At 40.3% G+C, this 21,116-nt stretch overlaps 2 protein-coding genes across 8 annotated transcripts; one reads left to right on the top strand and one right to left on the bottom strand.

Moving 5' to 3' along the window:
* Positions 1–193: 193 nt before the first annotated feature.
* On the bottom strand, positions 194–5,011 carry LOC139537547 (proline-rich protein 11-like). Of its 2 annotated transcripts, none has more exons than XM_071338985.1 (10): positions 4,879–5,011; positions 4,129–4,247; positions 3,796–3,910; positions 2,587–2,709; positions 2,238–2,477; positions 2,041–2,139; positions 1,745–1,863; positions 1,399–1,458; positions 1,183–1,279; positions 194–1,069 (listed from the first exon to the last, which is right to left on the bottom strand). In XM_071338985.1, the coding sequence occupies exons 1-10, from the start codon at positions 4,891–4,893 to the stop codon at positions 1,001–1,003; spliced, it is 1,056 nt and encodes a 351-aa protein (XP_071195086.1). In that variant the 5' UTR covers positions 4,894–5,011; the 3' UTR covers positions 194–1,000. The 2 variants fall into 2 exon arrangements, with proteins under 2 accessions (XP_071195086.1, XP_071195085.1); XM_071338984.1 differs by having other exon boundaries at positions 2,238–2,480.
* Positions 5,012–5,119: 108 nt separating this feature from the next.
* Positions 5,120–18,257, top strand: tmem120aa (transmembrane protein 120Aa). 6 transcript variants are annotated; one of them, XM_071338987.1, is made up of 16 exons: positions 5,120–5,273; positions 6,045–6,142; positions 6,442–6,598; positions 7,935–8,028; positions 9,389–9,473; positions 11,456–11,574; positions 11,728–11,844; positions 12,075–12,134; positions 12,284–12,379; positions 12,802–12,891; positions 15,406–15,471; positions 15,767–15,828; positions 16,068–16,160; positions 17,551–17,615; positions 17,715–17,783; positions 17,953–18,257. In XM_071338987.1, the coding sequence occupies exons 5-16, from the start codon at positions 9,396–9,398 to the stop codon at positions 18,064–18,066; spliced, it is 1,029 nt and encodes a 342-aa protein (XP_071195088.1). In that variant the 5' UTR covers positions 5,120–5,273; positions 6,045–6,142; positions 6,442–6,598; positions 7,935–8,028; positions 9,389–9,395; the 3' UTR covers positions 18,067–18,257. The 6 variants fall into 6 exon arrangements, with proteins under 6 accessions (XP_071195088.1, XP_071195089.1, XP_071195090.1 ...); XM_071338988.1 differs by having other exon boundaries at positions 6,442–6,538; XM_071338989.1 differs by lacking the exon at positions 6,442–6,598.
* Positions 18,258–21,116: the final 2,859 nt, after the last annotated feature.

Consider the following 21,116-nt stretch of genomic DNA (forward strand, 5'->3'; position numbering starts at 1 on the left):
AACAGGTAAATGTATCGTCTTTTATGGATACCGAAATTGTGTAAAAAAATGTTTAATAATAATACTTAAAACATGTCTAGGAATTCACAAATGTAATTGTATTGTAACGACCCTGGGTTTATAAGCGCTGCTGTTTCATTACAGTATTGTTATAAGTACAATATTGGTAAAAATACATTCTTATACAAAAACGTAAAATAATGTAACAAATTTTATTTGGTTACAGTAGCAAATAAAAAATATCATGCAATATAAGATTTTAGAAAAAAGTGACATAAACAAAGATCAAAACAAAGATCAAAACACAATAGCTCACAAACATATTGGGTCCCTAGTCAATGTGCAATTTCCAAACAAAGTCCATTAGATACAGTTACTTCCTCATAAAATGACGACTAACTGAACCCACATTAAAAACATGTGATGCATCTCACTCAGTTCAAGTAACTCGTCATAGATTGTGTTTCCTCAACATGTACAGAGTATCTCAACTACTGCCTTTTAAATCTCAGTATGGCACACTTATTAACATCCTCCTTGATGTCACTGTTCCAAGAAGCATGAAGCTTTAAGGCAGTGTCGGGATTGACCAATCCTATGTCTGATACAGAGGGGCAGTCAAGGCAAGTCCTCATCTGTCATTCAATTAATTAACAGGACTGTTCTGTAAAAGCAGCTTTAACAGAAAATGCTTGCTTTCAGAATTTATGTTAATTTTAAAAGTGGTTCAAGTGTTTCCTCTTTTCATCCTCAATTTCCCTAGCACTTAATAAACCATTCAGCAATGGAAAGCATTATGTAACCCATCCAGCAAAGGAAAGCAGTAACCCATTCAGCAGTGGAAAGCAGAATGCGCTAGTAAATGTGCATTGCCCAAAAGTTATATCCATAGCTTGCATACCATCCACATACAACACTAACTTTTTTATCAGAACAGCTGCTTTTCACTGTTACATTTCAACTCGTCTGGATCGACATTGTGTATTTATCAACATATGTCTCAGTTTTGATTATCAAAGCTTCCATTGCAACTCTTTATCTTTGGAGACGGTCCTCGTGGTAACGCACTCTGAGGGAATAAATAACAAAAGTAGTGAAAAGGGGGACACACCTTTATAACCATACATTCATGCACATGGGCTCTGTAAAGTTGTGGTGCCCCGAGTGGAGTGAGTGACCTACCTGGAACTTGCGTTGCAGAGCCTGAGTCGTGATGGGGGTGAGGCCAGTGCCTGCCCCCATATTCTCCTTGTCAAACAGAGGAGTACCACCAGGACTCCTAAAGAGTAGAGAGAAAAAGTCAGACTGAGCTCTCACTTGATTATAGTCCTTTGACTTCCTGTTTTCAGGTAACACAAGAACCCCAGAATAAAGCACTTGAGTGTTGAAACGCAATACCTATTGATTTGAACCCTCTTCAGCTGTGTACGCAGACTCATGGGGTTTTTAGAAGGTGTTCTAGAGTGGGAAATAGCATTTGATCATCTCCACAGTAAGACAACATAAATCAAATAAAGAAAACAAAATATTTCAAAAACTGTTCTTCAATTCTCATCCAGGTGTGCAGGCTTTTGTTCCAGGCCTGATAAACACTGAAAAAGATGATTCAAATTATTATCAGTATTGGCCTGGAACAAAAGCCTGCACAACATGTGGTGGATCCCCAAGACCATGATGGAGAACACTGATAATCTCCTGGTCACAAAACAATTGCAGCAGATGAAGAAATAGGGGATAGGTTTACCTGCCAGCGCTAAGGCATTTGGGGAGCTTAGGGGGCAGTTGGCAGTGGGATCGTTTCAGACGGACATTCTGCAGGTCTGCCACAGTGACCAGAGGGGCACGTATCTTCTCTGGAGTCCTCTGAAATAGAGACAGACCCATTGTCATACAATGGCCTTGTTGCACACGTTTATGCTGGAAATGCAAGAGAAGCAAGCACAATACTGCATGCTATGTGGGAGTGTCCTGTGGATCTTACATTTTGGACAGGTGGAAGCACTCATTACTTTGAGTAGGCTTAGGATATGCCTTGCTTACCTTTGATTTCACACTGCTGACAATGACCTTTCTCAGTTTAACAGTCTGTAAATCCCTGAGGGTCACGGCCACCAGTATGTCCTGCTTCTCCTTGGAGCTCTAAGTGACCAACAGAGGTCAGATCATAGGAGAGATGAGACTGAAATCGATCTATGACCACCAAATTAAAAACAATGAACGGTGAGTTAAGTTCTTACGTATTGAGCATTGGAGGCCACTCTTTTTTTAGGGACGTAGGGTTGCAGAAAAGTGGTAGATAGGGGAGGAGGAGGTGGTGGTGGTGGTGGAGGTGGTGGGGCTGGGACTGGTGGTGTGAGAGCAGGGAGAGGGTTTACACTGGACCCACAGCCCAACGAAAGAAGGGGAGCAGTAGGGAACATTGTACGGACTAAACCACCAGCCACAGTCCCATGGCAGTGGCATGCAGTGCTACCCCCCTGCTGAAATAAGACAGGCTTTAGTGACGTAGTACTGCATGTGGCTGTTTGTCACATCATGATCACACCATAAGGTACATTCAGTTGAGTGTAATTGTTGGTGTCTCACCTGAAGAGCAGAATGCAAGGCATCCATCTCCCTCTGCAGCTCAGCCATTTGATTCTGGAGGGTCTCGAATTGTTTGGCATACCCCCGCCAGAAGAAAAATGTTTTCAAGAATCCAGAAAATGACTGCAATAGATAGATGGAAGTAGAAATTGGGTCTGTAGCAAGGTTTCCATCCAATGGCGAAGGTGCATAAAGATGGCAGCCCCCATGTACTCACCCTAAATGCCTTGTTTGCTAAGTTCGCCGTACATTTCTCTCCGTTACAATGACGTAATATCTGAATTCCTCCATCTTAATGCACCGTCGCCATTGGTAACAGATTTTCTTGCGAATATTCTAAAATCTGCACAAAGAAAATATGCGCATTTTCCCAGCAGTGGAGTTTCTCCACCAAACTGACTTAGTGCGGATAAAAATCAGTGAGTGATGACGCAGTGCCCACAAAATTAACTTTTTCGCTTAAGATTTCATGTACCGAATAAAAACCGAAAGTTCAATGTGTTTCCTTTGCATTTTCAACTCTACAGATAGTTGCGTTAAATAGCAAATGTGCTTACTCTGGTCTTGGCACGTGCGCTCTAGCCAACAGCTGGCAGATACAGTGCGGTTAGGCTGTGCGGGTATGATGAGATTATTATGGATAAGAGTAAGAATATATTTTTATTTGTCAAACGGCAGTCAAGCATCGATCATCATGTCACCAGAATAGGATCCTCGATATTTATTGGAAAGGAGAATCAAGATCCCTGTGCACTTTCACCACCCTGTGAAGTTCATCATAAATTATTTCATCTGTAGCCTAATAAACTGCATGGTTTCCCCAAGTCATAGTGGGAGGATCACATACCATATCATCACGTGACTCCAAGTTTACTAATATGACGCTTCTGCCGCAATTTCTCACATAATTAATATTACAAACACAAAAGATCCCACCATGTCGAACGAACAAATTATCTGTCGGCATATATACAATTTTACCGAAACTTCCTGTTTCCGTCACAGCTGTTGTGATTTATTTTTTTACACAGTATGACTTTACTCGCATAAAAACTGTGGATGGAAATGTGGTTAGTGTCACTGACATATAGAGTGAATCATATAGGCAAGTGCTTGGGAATTAAATCTAACATAACATTTCCCTCAACCAAAACAGCCCCTCAACCAAAACAGCCCTGTTACAAACATAGCCATGCTGTAGAAACCTACCTGGCTCAGGCAGTTCCTCCAGATTTGGCATACCTTGCCAAATGCCAGCAGCAACCCTCTGACACCTAGCAAAGGAACTGGACTGGTTTGGGTGATTGGGTCACAATTTCCAAGTCTAAAGAAAATACACACAGAATGATAAGTGTTAAGAGAGTTGAGGAAAGGGTTGTCCTCCCTCCTGTGCATTCAGCCATCCATAGATTCATGTTGACATTGTAGGCAACAATAGAAGGACAACTGTCAGTAGTCTAGACTAATATAGGTTGTCAGTCAACAACAACTCTACTGTATGAACTAAAATGTTGCAGTGATGACAGCCATAGATTGACTCACTGTGTGATTACAGGTGTGATGATGGGCTTAGGTGTTTCTTGAAGCCGTTTACTCATAACAGCCCAGCGTCTGCTGCTGGCCCTCTTCTTCCTGCGTTGCAGGAAGGCTTTGCTTGGTCCCTAAAGGCACAGTGAAGAGAATCAGATTCAGTTACATTTCAAAATATGTATGGGTTATTAATAGACAAGTGAATATACCTTCAAATGACTAAAACCAAATCGAAACTGTGTAGACTACAAATAACAAAATCACCAAAATGAAAGCTAGACAGTCAGGGAGCATCGGAAGAGGATTTTTTTTTTGCAAATGTTGAGGGTGAGGAAAAATAACCAATTATCGTTGAAATACCTAATGCGGCCCCGGGGCAAAATTAATTTAACACCCCTGGCCTAGGTCCAATCATTTAATATCTTCATTACCATTGTCATTGTAGCTAGCTAAATGACAATTAACGTAACAACAAACAGGCTGGACTTCCTGCTTTTTCATACCTAGCTAGCTACGGTCTACAAACTCTGTTTTAAAGAATGTATATAAACTGCCAACGCATAACGTTACTGCTTCAATAGCCAAGCGAATGCATGAACAAGATGCGTTTTGCCTGCCAGCAACGCTTTTGCAACACAGCATGCTAGCTACCTAACACCGTCCGACCATAGACGTTAACACACATCTGTATTCGTGGCGCTAGCTTTCTGTTTTTTAACCTATTCATGCAAGTTAGTGAAACTTATAACTGACGTTACATACCCATGATCCAGCCATAAAAATAAATGTATTCAAACTAGCTAGAGGATAAAAACAAATATTTGTACAATCTTTGCTTTGCTCAACAAGGATTTTCAAAATGTACTACTAGTCGCTTCAACAAATCAAGAAACGTATTACACACAGCTGGATGAAGACTTGGATAGGCTACTGAATACGGAAGTAGATAGAATGACCAATCACAAATGATTACTATCCAGCCAAACGCAATGCCCGTTATTGTGTTACCTAGCAATAAAACCTAAACAAACCTGTGTAATTTCCTCTACATTTTGTGTGGTTAGTTCAGAGATGTATTAGAAATGTTGTAGCTAACTAGCTAAGTGCTAAGCTAACTTGAGTGGGAAAAGTCGTTTTGTCATTTTCACCCTAACCAGGTAAGTTTCTGCCCTAATCTGTAACGTTAACTGCCTGCATTTTTTTACTAGCATTTTCAGTGAATGAGATAGCCAAGTATGTTGTTAGCAGAGACCTAACGTCACAGTCAATGGCAGAGACAGACATTAGGCTAGGGTCAAATCTTTTTTGTGGTAGCTAGCTATCTAGGGTGCTCTACCATATCTGATGTTTGTTTGAAAACTCGACTAGCTAACGTTATCTACAGAAAGATGTTGATATACTGAGAAAACAAATATTTGTGTTCCTGAAATAAGTCAGCTAGTATTTGAAGCATGATGTTAGCAATTATTTTGCCATTTAGAAATATAAGTTGCAATGTTCAATGGGAGCGGCAGGTAGCCTAGTGGTTAGAGCGTTGGGCCAGTAACCGAAAGGTTCCTGAATCGAATCCTTGAGCTGACAAGGTAAGAATCTGTCAATCTGCCCCTGATCAAGGCAGTTAACCCATCATTGTAAATAAGAATTTGTTCTTACTTGCCTAGTTAAATAAAGGTTCAATTTAATAAAATAAAAAATTGTTGAGATGTCATCTAAAGGCAAATTCATTATGCCTGTGGGAGAGAGTATGAGGAATATTGTGCTTTATGACATGATGAATGGATGGATGAATGAATGAATGAGGGGGGGTGGCGCCGCCCTTGTTATTGTCTCTGTAGACACTAGTCACGTGTGTGAGGACTCGTATTTACATGTCAAAGGAGCATGTCCTAAATAGTTGTTTTAATCAAATGTTTTTCTTTTGAAATTAGGTTGAAAAAAGGAAACCACACCATCCTTCACATTAATGTGGCAGATTCAATGGAGGCTGATCTGTACTCCAGTTTTGAGAGGATACGTGTTTTCATTGGTAGGCTGCATGCATTTTCTTCCACTTTTTATACTGAACAAAAATATAAACGCAACATGCAACAATTTCAAAGATTTTACTGAGTTACAGTTCATATAAGGAAATCAGTCAATTGAAATAAATTCATTAGACCTGATCTATGGATTTCACATGACTGGGCAGGGGCGCAGCCATGAGTGGGCCTGGGTGGGCATAGGCCCACCCACTTGGGAGCCAGGCCCACCCACTGGAGAGCCAGGCCCAGCCAATTAGAATTAGTTTTTCTTAAGGGCTTTATTATATACAGAAATACTCCTCAGTTTCATCAGCTGTCCCGGTGGCTGGTCCCAGATGATCCTGCAGGTGAAGAAGCCGGATGTGGAGCTCCAGGGCTGGCGTGGTTACAAATGGTCTGCGGTATGAGGCTGGTTGAACGTACTGCCAAATTCTCTAAAACAACGTTGGAGGCGGTTTATGGTAGATAAATTAACATTAAACTATCTGGCAACAGCTCTGGTGGACATTCCTGCAGTCAGCATGCCAATTGCATGCTCCCTCAACTTGAGACATCTGTGGCACATTTTAGAGTGGCCTTTTATTGTCCCCAGCACAAGGTGCACTTGTGTAATGGTCATGCTGTTTAATCAGCTTCTTAATATGCCACACCTGTCAGGTGGATGGATTATCTTGGCAAAGGAGAAATGCTCACTAGCAGTGATGTAAACAAATTTGTGCACAACATTTGAGAGAAATAAGCTTTTTGTGTGTTTGGAAAATTTCTAAGATCTTTTATTTCAGCTCATGAAACATTAGACCTTATCGTGTTGCAAATGTTCCCCATTTAGGCTCTCGTCTCAACACTGGATCTGCAGTTGAGATTTTTTCAAGTCACAGAATAAGCCGCTGTAGTGAGCAGTGATGTAAACAAATTTGTGCACAACATTTGAGAGAAATAAGCTTTTTGTGTATTTGGAAAATTTCTAAGATCTTTTATTTCAGCTCATGAAACATTAGACCTTATCGTGTTGCAAATGTTCCCCATTTAGGCTCTCGTCTCAACACTGGATCTGCAGTTGAGATTTTTTCAAGTCACAGAATAAGCCGCTGTAGTGCTGCAGCCATGGCTTTTCTTTTGCACCACTTGAAATATACATTAGGGGCAAGTTATATATTTTCCTGTCTTCTTTGGAATGTGTAATAGAAATAGTGAAGTTCAGGCTGTTCCAGTTTCTGTTTTGGGAATCTGAAGAAATGTTGATTGGCTTAGTAATGATAATACTGCGTGTTTATAGTATAGGAAGGCCCTAAAAATGGTCAAAGACTCCAGCCACCCAAGTCATAAACTGTTCTCTCTGCTACCACACGGCAATCGGTACCAGAGCGCCAAGTCTGGGACCAAAAGGTTCCTTAACAGCTTCTACCTCCAAGCCATAAGACTTCTGAACAGTTAGTCAAATGGCTACCAGGACTATTTGCATCGACCCCCTTATTTTATTCTTATTTTTTGCACTGACTCTCTTGCACAGGCTTGATGTACACTCACAGGACTTTAACCACACACTCACACATACTACACTGACACTCCAACACACAGAACACACACACACGGACACACACACACACGATGACACATTCACATTCTTTCACACATGCTGCTACTCTCTGTTAATTATCTATGCATAATCACTTTACCCCAACCTACATGTACATATTACCTCGACTAACTCGTAAGCTGCTGCATTTAGTAAGTGACACATTTTTTTGTTTTTCTTGCCACACCATTATGATATTGATGGCAATTTTCTCATTGCAGGAGGCCTGGAAGCATGTCCTGCAATGTAAAACCAACATGAGGCCAAACCAAGAGTTTGTACAACAGCTGTCCGACTGGGAGTTGCACACACTGGGTAGACAAATGACTGATATTGCAGTGCCCTGCTATTAAGATGGACAGTAGATCATTTGAATTAGTCCAGACCTTAATGGCACCAGAGCCCTGTAATTCACTGGAACACTATTTACCCAATGAAAATTTTAAAAAGTACATGGATATTTTTGTCATGAAGTTCCCTTCCTCATTTATATTGACCTTGGGTGGTTGATGACATTTGTATGCAATGAGCACCAATTTCTCACAAATATTTAAAGTATGGTCATAGTACACACACACAGACACATAATTATGTGAGAACCAGCTTGCAAGCATTGCTTGTCAGGCCATAGGCTTGCTGATCGTCAGTTCATTGTAAGATATTCACTTTCCATATGTAATGCAATATTATTATTTCTGAAGGCCCAGGCATCGGTGCAGCTAAAACAACTTATACACATTGATACATTTGTCCTGCTGATATTCTGGAATCATAGGTCCTGAGAATTTCATAGGAATGCTGAATGACAACTTGTCAGGATTATGTAATCAATGTAATGATAAGGTCCAGTGGCACACCCAGTGGTGTAAAGTACTTAAGTAAAAATACTTTAAAGTACTACTAAAGTCGTTTTTGGGGATATCTGTACTTTACGTTACTATTTATATTTTTGACAACTTTTACTTCACTACATTCCTAAAGTAAATAATGTACTTTTTACTCCATACAATTTCCCTGACACCCAAAAGTACTCCTTACATTTTGAATGCTTAGCAGGACAGGAAAATTGTCCAATTCACGCACTTATCAAGAGAACATTCCTGGTCATCCCTACTGCCTCTGATCTGGCGACTCACTAAACACAAATTTTTTGAAAATTATGTTGGAGTGTTGGAGTGTGCCCCTGGCAATCCATTCATTAAAAAAACGAGACAATCGTGTCGGGTGGTTTGCTTAATATAAGGAATTTGAAATTATTTATACTTTTACTTTAGATACTTAAGTATGTTTTAGCAATTACATTTACTTTCGTATATTTAAAACCAAATACTTTGACTTTTACTCAAGTAGTATTTTACTGGGTGAATTTCACTTTTACTTGAGTCCTTTTATATTAATGTGTCTTACTTTTATTTAAATTTGACAATTGGGAACTTTTTCCGCCACTGAGGACACCATGATCTTGTGCAAAAAAATACGGTAATAACAGTCACCCAAGCAGCTGTTCTATTGTTCGAAAGCGTTCATTGGCTCACGCGTGGGCGGTGAAAACTTCAAGAAATGAATCGGGACACCTCATTGGATAAACAGAGTTGGATGAGGTGTCCTCGAAGTGATAGGTCTTACAACTGTTGCACAGCTGACATTTCTTGTGTTCTTGCCTTTGCCCACATAGGAATACAATGTTATTCAACCAAACTAGTTTGGCTGATTGCTTACAGGAGTGGGAGGGTCTGGAAAAGGACTTTCAACGGGTCCAGGTAAGGGGTATGTTTTTAGAAAAGTATATTTCCTACAAACTTGCTGACTTCAAGTTAGCGGTTCGCCAATTCGCTACAGCCAGTCGCCCATAAACGAGCTAACCCGCACAATGTGTGTTTACGACAGCTAGCTAGGTAGGTAACGTTGGCACCAAATGCTCGCCAATCCAGAAACATGTACTTGTAGGCTAGCTAGCTGTGATTGCACATTTTACAATCTTGAACTGACTAATGTTAGCGAGTTCCTTGAAATAGTAATCTAACGAAATGTCATGGGAATTATTAATGGCATTGGGTATTCATAAACAAGCTGTCCACATTCAGTTTGCCATTGCTCTGGCAAACCGTCAACCTAGCTGACTAGCTAGCACACCCAAGAAATAATGCAAGAATGAAGGTTCTTCAGTAGGATAATTTTATGGACCACTCCAGACCAAAAACTTGTTGAAAGCTACTGCAGCAGAAATCTGTTTGAAAGCTGTTTTGATCATCTGATTTAATTTTTTAGGATATTTATTTTATTAAACAAAAACTGGCACACAGGTTCTTATCACAGGATTACAGCAGTAGTTGGACAGGCATAACAATGTCGTAAACAGTTTTTTCTTTTTAAATGTACCTTGACATATAATTATTAATTTCCCAAAATACATTCAACAATCATACCACAGTACAATACTAAATTGAATACATGTAATATATCATACTTTATACTCTGTGGTTCGAGGCCTGAATGCTGATTGGTGGACAGCTTTGGTATATCAGACCGTATACCACGAGTATGACAAAACATTTATTTTTACTGCTCTAATTACGTTGGTAACCAGTTTATAATAGCAGTAAGGCACCTCGGGGGTTTGTGGTATATGGCCAATATACCACGGCTAAGGGCTGTGTCCAGGCACTCCGCGTTGTGTCGTGGTTAAGATCAACCCTTAGCTGTGGTATATTGGCCATATACCACACTTCCTTGGGCCTAATTGCTTAAATATATCATATTAAATTCCACTATGATATCAAACACGTTCTGTATACAACCTGGTGATATTAGGCTGCTTCCAGAGTAACTGATTTCTACCTACAAAAGCTATTGCTATCAAATATATTTGGAACTAATTTAATTTTCTAATACAACTTATCACTGTAAATTGACATAAACTCTTGAGAAGTTATAACATTGGAGGACCCACAGATCAGTAGCTATCACTTTTCTTATTTTTTAAAGGCCCAGTGGTGTCAATGTGATTTTCCTCTGTTTTATATATTTCCACTATGAGGTTGGAATAATACTGTGAAATTACAACAATGCTCTTTTAGTGTAAGAGCTGTTTGAAAAGACCGCCTAAAATGTTAGCCTGTTGTGGTGGGATGGAGTTTTGGCCTGCCAGGTGATATCACCAGGCGGTAAATTAGTTATAGACCAAGAGTTCCAAACCTCTCTGTCAATAAAAGCTAGTTTTCTCTTTTCTCCTCTATACTCAGATGACTCCCAGACAGTCCAAGCAAAATTCTTGCTCGAGAAATTGCTCTTTGCTAAGAAGCTATTTTTGTTTTCTTTTTGACCATTTTAATTAAAAACAATCACAGTAAGGTACTTAATTGTTACCCCGAAAGTTGTTGGTATTGAGATAAAAATGGCTGCATTGGAAGCCTCACAAGCAAGCAGTACAACTAGACCAACATTTTGAAATTGATTTCCATAATTTCCAAAGTGTGAGACCTAGGCCACATCCGATTAGGTCCGTACAAATGTCAAGGTAGATTGTAAAACTTAGCCTAAACAAAATGAATAGGCTCAGCACAAGCAAGCTTTAATACAGCTGTATGGTCATACTAATGTTACGTGCAATGACAATAAGTGTCAGTGAAATATCCCATCATATCTAGTGCAACCACATTGCTGAGTGACTGAGATGATACAGTGTGCTGCATATGCACCATAGAGATGCAAAATTGTTCTTACCATCTCTATTTTCCTCTAGGAGACTCACCGTCTGTATAAACAGAAGCTTGAGGAGGTCTCCAAGCTACAAGACAGCTGTTCCAATGCCATAGCACGACAGAGGAAGAAATTAAAAGAGCTCACGGTGTCGCTGGAAGAGTGAGTATCAAGCACAGTTGATGTAATAGGACACATGGAACCTCACATTTTTCAATGTTATCTAGTAATCACAGTGTAATAGTCATAATTCTCGTTATTCTATTGGTCCGCTTTGGACTTATTACTAAATCATGTTGTCCTTTTCCTCTTTAGATGCAAAGAAACACTGAGTCCAGAGGAAATGAATACAATAGATGGGATCCAGGAATCTATCAAGGACAGACCAAATGTTTTCTTTGAAATGGAGTCTTTCCTGCCAAAGAAGAATGGGTAAAACAAATATAGGCGTCTTTTGCATAGCGAGCGGCTACCGTCTCGGTGTTAGGCTATCTACTACAACACACCTTAAGCACATAGTGTGTAGTCCAAACTGTCAGTGTAAAACAGTTTCGCTTGATACGGGTTGGCTCTCAACTAGACAAAGTGAGTTTGGCTCTCTATTAGAGAAGATTTGTAGACAATTATTTTCTTGATAAAATTCTCTCCCCTTTGCTGTACAGGTTATACCTCAGTCTCGTTCTTGGGAACGTGAATGTAACATTGCTCAACAAACACTCCAAGTAAGAGCTTTAAAGTAATTTAACAAATCTATTGCAATGTAATAATGAAGTCATAACATGACAATGAGAACTCATACTCAAACTGAACTCAAACTGTTTGCCTCTTGGTGAACATAACAGATGCTTTTTCTCTGTTCTCTCGCCACAAGATTTGCCTACAAAGATGAATATGAGAAATTCAAATTGGTCCTCACCGTCCTACTCCTCGTCTTCTCATTCACATGTCGCTTTGTATTTAGTTACAGGTGAGTAACCTCTCATATACCATTTTATTGACAATCCATATTTATTTAGATTTTTTATTTTATTTTACCTTTATTTAACTAGGCAAGTCAGTTAAGAACAAATTATTATTTTCAATGACGGCCTAGGAACAGTGGGTTAACTGCCTTGTTCAGGGGCAGAACGACAGATTTGTACCTTGTCAGCTCGGGGATTCGATCTTGCAACCTTTCAGTTACTAGTCCAACGCTCTAACCACTAGGCTACGCTAAAATTAGCAACTCATTAAAAACATTCCACTATTGTATGTATTATTAGCTGTAATATATTGTTATTATGCACTAATACAAAAAAATTACGTTTGCTCCTGTTTGTCTTTGACTCTGAACTCTGTGAACTTAACGGTGAACTAGTGTTTGTGGTTGTGTCCGTCTTTGTTTGGCAGAGCCTTAGACGCTCTCTTCAACTTCCTGCTGGTGTGGTACTACTGCACACTGACCATTCGGGAGAGTATCCTCATTAGCAATGGCTCCAGGTCAGTAGTCAGCACTTCATACTGCTGGTGTGTGTTTGCATTCAGCTGAAGACACTGCACCACTGTGTGTTTGCGCTACAACAGTGGTCCAATGAAACAGCACCTTGTCTGTGTCAGCCTCATTACATGGAGGCATGTTGATGCTGCTTTGTCCCCTCAGCATATGCCATCTCTTGTGAGAAACACAAGGATACTTTGTCTGCACTATAGATTGACTTCTATACGATACTATTTTTCTTTGTCGTCTTCCGTATACCTGCACAGTGTGGGATGTAAAAATCTTCACAATTCAATTTTATTAGGATTTTTATGCTGTGAGCTTTTTTACATCACACACGGCAGTCCTGAATTGATACTAACTACTGTACTTTGATGTACAATCCTGCATGTATAATACACTTAGATTTATATCTCATATGTACTGTCCATTCTAGCTATTTATTCGCTGTCGCCTGTACATACAGTGGGGCAAAAAAGTATTTAGTCAGCCACCAATTGTGCAAGTTCTCCCACTTAAAAAGATGAGAGAGGCCTGTAATTTTCATCATAGGTACACTTCAACTATGACAGACAAAATGAGAAAAGAAATCCAGAAAATCACATTGTAGGATTTTTAATGAATTTATTTGCAAATTATGGTGGAAAATAAGTATTTGGTCAATAACAAAAGTTTATCTCAATACTTTGTTATATACCCTTTGTTGGCAATGACAGAGGTCAAACGTTTTCTGTAAGTCTTCACAAGGTTTTCACACACTGTTGCTGGTATTTTGGCCCATTCCTCCATGCAGATCTCCTCTAGAGCAGTGATGTTTTGGGGCTGTTGCTGGGCAACACGGACTATCAACTCCCTCCAAAGATTTTCTATGGGGTTGAGATCTGGAGACTGGCTAGGCCACTCCAGGACCTTGAAATGCTTCTTACGAAGCCACTCCTTCGTTGCCCGGGCGGTGTGTTTGGGATCATTGTCATGCTGAAAGACCCAGCCACGTTTCATCTTCAATGCCCTTGCTGATGGAAGGAGGTTTTCACTCAAAATCTCACGATACATGGCCCCATTCATTCTTTCCTTTACACGGATCAGTCGTCCTGGTCCCTTTGCAGAAAAACAGCCCCAAAGCATGATGTTTCCACCCCAATGCTTCACAGTAGGTATGGTGTTCTTTGGATGCAACTCAGCATTCTTTGTCCTCCAAACACAACGAGTTGAATTTTTACCAAAAAGTTATATTTTGGTTTCATCTGACCATATGACATTCTCCCAATCTTCTTCTGGATCATCCAAATGTTCTCTAGCAAACTTCAGACGGGCCTGGACATGTACTGGCTTAAGCAGGGGGACACGTCTGGCACTGCAGGATTTGAGTCTCTGGCAGCGTAGTGTGTTACTGATGGTAGACTTTGTTACTTTGGTCCCAGCTCTCTGCAGGTCATTCACTAGGTCCCCGTGTGGTTCTGAGATTTTTGCTCACCGTTCTTGTGATCATTTTGACCCCACGGGGTGAGATCTTGCGTGGAGCCCCAGATCGAGGGAGATTATCAGTGGTCTTGTATGTCTTCCATTTCCTAATAATTGCTCCCACAGTTGATTTCTTCAAACCAAGCTGCTTACCTATTGCAGATTCAGTCTTCCCAGCCTGGTGCAGGTCTACAATTTTGTTTCTGGTGTCCTTTGACAGCTCTTTGGTCTTGGCCATAGTGGAGTTTGGAGTGTGACTGTTTGAGGTTGTGGACAGGTGTCATTTATACTGATAACAAGTTCAAACAGGTGCCATTAATACAGGTAACGAGTGGAGGACAGAGGAGCCTCTTAAAGAAGAAGTTACAGGTCTGTGAGAGCCAGAAATCTTGCTTGTTTGTAGGTGACCAAATACTTATTTTCCACCATAATTTGCAAATAAATTCATTAAAAATCCTACAATGTGATTTTCTGGATTTGAAGATGAAACGTGGCTGGGTCTTTCAGCATGACAATGATCCCAAACACACCGCCCGGGCAACGAAGGAGTGGCTTCGTAAGAAGCATTTCAAGGTCCTGGAGTGGCCTAGCCAGTCTCCAGATCTCAACCCCATAGAAAATCTTTGGAGGGAGTTGATAGTCCGTGTTGCCCAGCAACAGCCCCAAAACATCACTGCTCTAGAGGAGATCTGCATGGAGGAATGGGCCAAAATACCAGCAACAGTGTGTGAAAACCTTGTGAAGACTTACAGAAAACGTTTGACCTCTGTCATTGCCAACAAAGGGTATATAACAAAGTATTGAGATAAACTTTTGTTATTGACCAAATACTTATTTTCCACCATAATTTGAAAATAAATTCATTAAAAATCCTACAATGTGATTTTCTGGATTTCTTTTCTCATTTTGTCTGTCATAGTTGAAGTGTACCTATGATGAAAAATACAGGCCTCTCTCATCTTTTTAAGTGGGAGAACTTGCACAATTGGTGGCTGACTAAATACTTTTTTGCCCCACTGTAGATCTTGGTGTGACTTGTTTGTTTGTTCCTTCAGGATCAAGGGTTGGTGGGTGTTTCATCACTATGTGTTCTGCTTCCTGTCTGGAGTGATGCTGACTTGGTAAGTGCTCCCCAATGTTCTACATCTGCAATATGATATCACTCTAACTATGGCTGGGCGTGTGATCAAATTAAGCACGAGGGAGACACTGAACACTGCAGCCCCAGAGGCCTGGAGTTTTAGTAAGTTACCATGTTACCATTTTTATTACCATATTTATGAGTGCACAAGACAAGAAGAACAGATTAGGTAGCTTGTTGACCTTCAACCCAAATGCATTTTTTTTTTTACCTCTGATTGGCTAGAATGTAATTTGCACCATAGTACTTATCTAACTGCCCTATCCGTCCTACAGGCCAGAAGGCATACTCTACCAGATGTTCAGGAATCAGTTTCTCACCTACTGCTTGTACCAAAGTAAGACACAACTGTAATATCTTTAAGTGTGAGATAGAATGACTATGGAGTAAATCACATACAGTTGTTTTTAATATGAAGCTATCATTATTGAAAACAAATGGCACTATTCAACTATTGAATAGGCATTTCAATTAATTCACCTTTGAAATGGGATTGACCTGAAACCTGGGACGAAATAGAACAGTGTCAGTATTAATACAGTATACTTCTGTTGTTGTGTTGTCTGTGCAAAATAGGTTTTGTCCAGTTTCTCCAGTACTATTACCAGAGTGGCTGTCTGTACAGACTTCGAGCCCTGGGAGAGAGTCACAACATGGACTTGACAGTTGGTGAGTGAGAAGTCACATATTGTTGTGTGTCATCATGACTACTCACTGATCACGTGTTTTAAGAGTAACATGACCAAAATTACAAAAACGCATCCTCCTCCATCACTCCTCATTGACCTGATATCATCATCAACACATAGTGTAGTTTGCAGCTGTATCGTACATGTTTACTGGTATTGTATAGTACATGGTTATTATATGAGCATTCCATATACACTATATATACAAAAGTATGTGGACACCCCTTCAAATTAGTTTGACACCCGTTGCTGACAGGTGTATAAAATCGAGCACACAGCCATGCAATCTCCATAGTGTAACGTTGGCAGTAGAATGGCCTTAATGAAGAGCTCAGTGACTTTCAACGTGGCACCGTCGTAGAATACCACCTTTCCAACAAGTCAGTTCGTCAAATTTCTGCCCTGGTAGAGCTGGTCCGGTCAACTGTAAGTGCTGTTATTGTGATGTGGAAACGTCTAGGAGCAACAACAGGTCAGCCGTGAAGTGGTAGGCCACACAAGCTCACAGAACGGGACCGCCGAGTGCTGAAACGCGTAGTGTGTAAAAACCGTCTGTTCTCGGTTACAACGCTACCTCCAAATTGCCTCTGGAAGCAACGTCAGCACAAGAACTGTTCGCCTGGAGCTTCTTGAAATGGGTTTCCATGGCCAAGCAGCCGCACACAAGCCTAAGATCACCATGCACAATGCCAAGCGTCAGCTAGAGTGGTGTAAAGCTCACCGCCATTGGATACTGGAGCAGTGGAAACGCGTTCTCTGGCAGCCCGACGGACGAATCTGGGTTTGGCGGATGCCAGGAGAACTCTACCTGCCCCAATGCATAGTGCCAACTGTAAAGTTTGGTGGAGGAGGAATAATGGTTCGGGGCTATTAGTTCCAGTGAGGGGAAATCTTAAGACTACAGCATACAATGACGATCTAGATGATTTTGGGCTTCCAACTTTGTGGCAACAGTTTGGTGAAGGCCCTTTCCTGTATCAGCATGACAATGCCCCCGTGGACAAAGCGAGGTCTATACAGAAATGGTTTGTCGAGATCAGTGTGGAAGAACTTGACTGGCCTGCACAGAGCCCTGACCTCAACCCCATCTAACACCTTTGGAATGAATTGGAATGCTGACTGCGAGCCAGGCCTAATCGCCCATCATCAGTGCCCTACCTCACTAATCCTCTTGTGTATGATTGGAAGCAATGTTTCAACATCTAGTGGAAAGCCTTCCAAGAAGAGTGGAGGCTGTTATAGCAGCAAAGGGGGGACCACCTCCATATTAATGCCCATGATTTGGGAATGAGATGTTCGACGAGCAGGTGTCCACATACTTTGGTCATGTAGTGTATTTAGTGACGTAAACAAACATTCCACCACCTCAGAGGGTTTCCAGTCGTGGATGTGGCGAGGCCTGACCTTCCTTCTGCCCTTCCTGTTCTTTGGTCATGTGAGTATCAGCAGCGGGGGGGTTATTGAAAGTACCAAAGTTATTTCTGGATATTGTTGTTTCTGCAGAGTGACACCACTATGTTCTGTGTGTTTGTAGTTCTGGCAGCTTTACAATGGCCTAACACTGTTCAGGATGGCCCAGCTCCCAGAGTGTAAAGAGTGGCAAGTCAGTGCATTTCACAGATGCTCTTTTCATTTCACAGAGAAATGAATGAAACTTATATTAATATGTGGCAAGCTCCTTTAGTTTTTTGTTGTTTATTTTGTTGACTGTCAAATTTAAAGTGAACATTTGCTACAGTATTCCTAACCTGTCCTCCCTCCCCACCCTACAGGTCTTCATGTGTGGCTGCTCCTACCTTGTCTTGTTCATGGGGAACTTCTCCACCACACTTGGAGTAGTCTACCATAAGTACATCCACAACCAAGACAAGTCCAAGAGCCTATAAGACTTGAAGAGAAAGATAACTAGACATTGTTATGAACCCAACAATTTATTCAAAAGAATATGTGCAAAAGGTGTTTTATACTAATATGCTTTTTATGTCTATTTTATGTGTTTGTCTTGTAAACGTTTACTTTTTTCTGTTGCACCCTTTTATCTAATGTGTTTCGTTTTGAGTAAAAATGTTGAACCACATTGTTCTTTGTTTTTCTGAGAAATGCAGCTTGTCACTTTCAGCGTCGTATGATTTAATTGTGTGTGAGATTACCTGAATAGGTTGGAGATATTATAGTGGAAGAGAATTACATGCCTTGCACTGACAGTCACTAAACTGTCTACATGTTCAGCTGTGTCAAAAGAGAGCTCACTGCAATAATAAGCCACTGACTGAGTCTGTGCTTTGTTCATTAAATGTCTCATCAGGAGACTATGCCATGCGTATTCCCACTGATATGTTGACAATTTTACTTTCTTCTTGGCTGATACTATTTTGAAGATGGATAGTGTTCTTCTTGATGGTTTGATAGGATGGTTGATATCAAAGTGAGTTCTATTTAATTCAATTTTAGGACCTTTCAGGTACATGGCGTTATCACATTTCACTGTAGCCCAAAGGCATGCAGATGGCGATATCGAGTCGTTTCATCTTACCATCCAAAGGGAATGTGTGCAGCCGGCTATACATTCGTATCCCCTGTGGACTGGTTCGTACATAAAATATTCTTAATTCAGGCTGCAAAGGAGTCTGTTTTCAAACCTTAAATCGATTTAATGGCGAGAAGGCGGAAAAAAATGAAAATATGCATACTTTATGAAGCCGTTTTCCAGCACCATGCTAGAGTGGCTAATGCTAGTCCCGGATGTTGTTGCGTAACGCGTTCACCCAATCAGGTTGTATCAGTACATTTTTTCATCTTTGGTCTGATAGTTTAAAAATTACATGTATTGTATTTGTTGCCATGAACTCATTTACAGAACATTATTCACAGTTTTAATAAGAAAGATTAAAGATTTATGAAGTGAAATTATGAAGTAAAAATTAGATTAAGAGTAAAATACATGTATTTTTCACCCCAGATGCAACATGCAATTTAATGTAATGATAGTTTTGTTTAGAGGTTTATTAAATTATATGTTCATAAATTTGTGCAATCTGAAGTGTAATTAATAGTCAATAAATAATATCAATAAAACAAATTGGATCTTATAAGGGAATTTTATCTGATAATGTATAAGGAAATGGAAGGCAGCACACTTCAATCAAACACATTTATTTTCTAAAGCCCTTATGACATCAGCAAGTGTTTTACAGATATTCAGCCTAAAACCCATAATGAATAGTGTGCATGTTTTAGGAATTCAATGTATGTGGGTGTGATGGTAAGGGGCATGGCAGTCGGACATCATTCTATGGCACGCTAGGTAGTCAGCAGCACAGGATAGGTAGCAGGACCAGGTGGATTGGACACAGGCACAGCCAGGGTCTTTGCGACGTCCCTACCCCATTAAAGTTTAAATATAAAATTATTAAGAACAAGTTCTTATTTACAATGACGGCCTAACAAAAGGCAAAAGGCCTCTTGCGGGGAGACGGCGGATAAAAAATAAAAAAAAACAGGGTGGTTGGCTGGGGTGAATGGGTGTGTGTATATTAAGCAAAACTCTAGCAACCAAAATGTTTAGCCTGGTCTCAGAGCAAACTTATTATATTTAAAGCTCCAATATGTAACTTTTTGGGTGACCGGACCAAATTCACATAGAAATATGAGTTATAGATCTGTCGATTACTTGAAAGACGCAGTAGATCTCTTCTATATGCTTCCCATTCTTAAGTTTCGTTTTGCGTCTTTTACTTTTGGTTTTGTAAACCAGCTTCAAACTGAAAATATAATATTTTTGGTTATGGAAAATATATTTCACAGTGGTTTAGATGGTAAAATTATTCCCTACACTATACTTGCTTGTTTTGTCAAATAAACGGAAATTAGGCAAACTATTAGAATTTTTGCAACCAGGAAATAATAAAGTGATTTCTGCATAGTGCACCTTTAACAAAAATCCTTGCCACTTCATTTAGTATGATATGTTACTTTATGTTACATTACATTGATTAGACGTAACAAAGTAAACGTAAACCCAGGACATTCAAATTAGTATGATATATTAAGTTTGGTAAAGCAAAAATGAATGTCTAGCAACCCAAAGGTTGTGTGTTCTAATCTCATCATGAACAACTTTAGCATTTGACCTAATTAGCAACTTTGCAACTACACTGAACAAAAATATGAAAGCAACTTCTAAAGTGTTGGTCCTATGTTTCATGAGCTGAAATAAAATATACCAGATATGTTCCATACGCACAAAAAGCATATTTGTCTCACATTTTGTGCACACATTTGTTTACATCCCTGTTAGTGAGCATTTCTCCTTTGCCAAGATAATCCACCCACCTGACAGGCATATCAAGAAGCTGATTAAACAGCATTATCACTACACAGGTGCACCTTGTGCTGAGGAAAATTAAAGGCCACTCTAAAATGTGCAGTTTTGTCACACAACACAATGCCACAGATGTCTCAAGTTTTGAGGGAGCATGCAATTGGCATACTGACTGCAGGAATGCCCACCAGAGCTGTTGCTAGAGAATTGAAAGTACATTTTTCTACCAACATCGTTTTAGAAAATTTGGCAGTACGTCCAACCGGCCTCAAAACCACAGACCACGTGTAACTACGCCAGCCCAGGACCTCCGCATCCGGCTTTTTCACCTGTGGGATCGTCTGAGACCAGCCACCCGGACAGCTGATGAAACTGTGGGTTTGCACAACCCTGGAATCTGAAAGCTGAACATGTCCCAGTTCTTCCATGGCCTGCATACTCACCAGACAAGACACCTATTGAGTATGTTTGGGATGCTTTGGATCGATGTGTACAACAACGTGTTCCAGTTCCCGCCAATATCCAGGAACTTCACACAGCCATTGAAGAGGAGTGGGACAACATTCCACAGGCTACAATCAACACCCGGATTAACTATGCAAAGGAGATGTGTGG

The sequence above is a fragment of the Salvelinus alpinus genome, chromosome 13, assembly GCF_045679555.1.
Source record: "Salvelinus alpinus chromosome 13, SLU_Salpinus.1, whole genome shotgun sequence".
Taxonomy (NCBI): domain Eukaryota; kingdom Metazoa; phylum Chordata; class Actinopteri; order Salmoniformes; family Salmonidae; genus Salvelinus; species Salvelinus alpinus.

Coding starts and splice junctions, on each gene's coding strand:
- LOC139537547 (XM_071338984.1), bottom strand. Junction 3,911..4,128: donor ATCACACCTGTAATCACACA/GTGAGTCAATCT, acceptor TATTTTCTTTAG/ACTTGGAAATTGTGACCCAA. Junction 1,864..2,040: donor TCAGCAGTGTGAAATCAAAG/GTAAGCAAGGCA, acceptor TCTCTATTTCAG/AGGACTCCAGAGAAGATACG.
- tmem120aa (XM_071338987.1), top strand. CDS start 9,396: ATGTTATTCAACCAAACTAGTTTGGCTGATTGCTTACAGGAGTGGGAG. Junction 12,135..12,283: donor TTGCTCAACAAACACTCCAA/GTAAGAGCTTTA, acceptor TCTCGCCACAAG/ATTTGCCTACAAAGATGAAT. Junction 16,161..17,550: donor CAACATGGACTTGACAGTTG/GTGAGTGAGAAG, acceptor CCACCACCTCAG/AGGGTTTCCAGTCGTGGATG.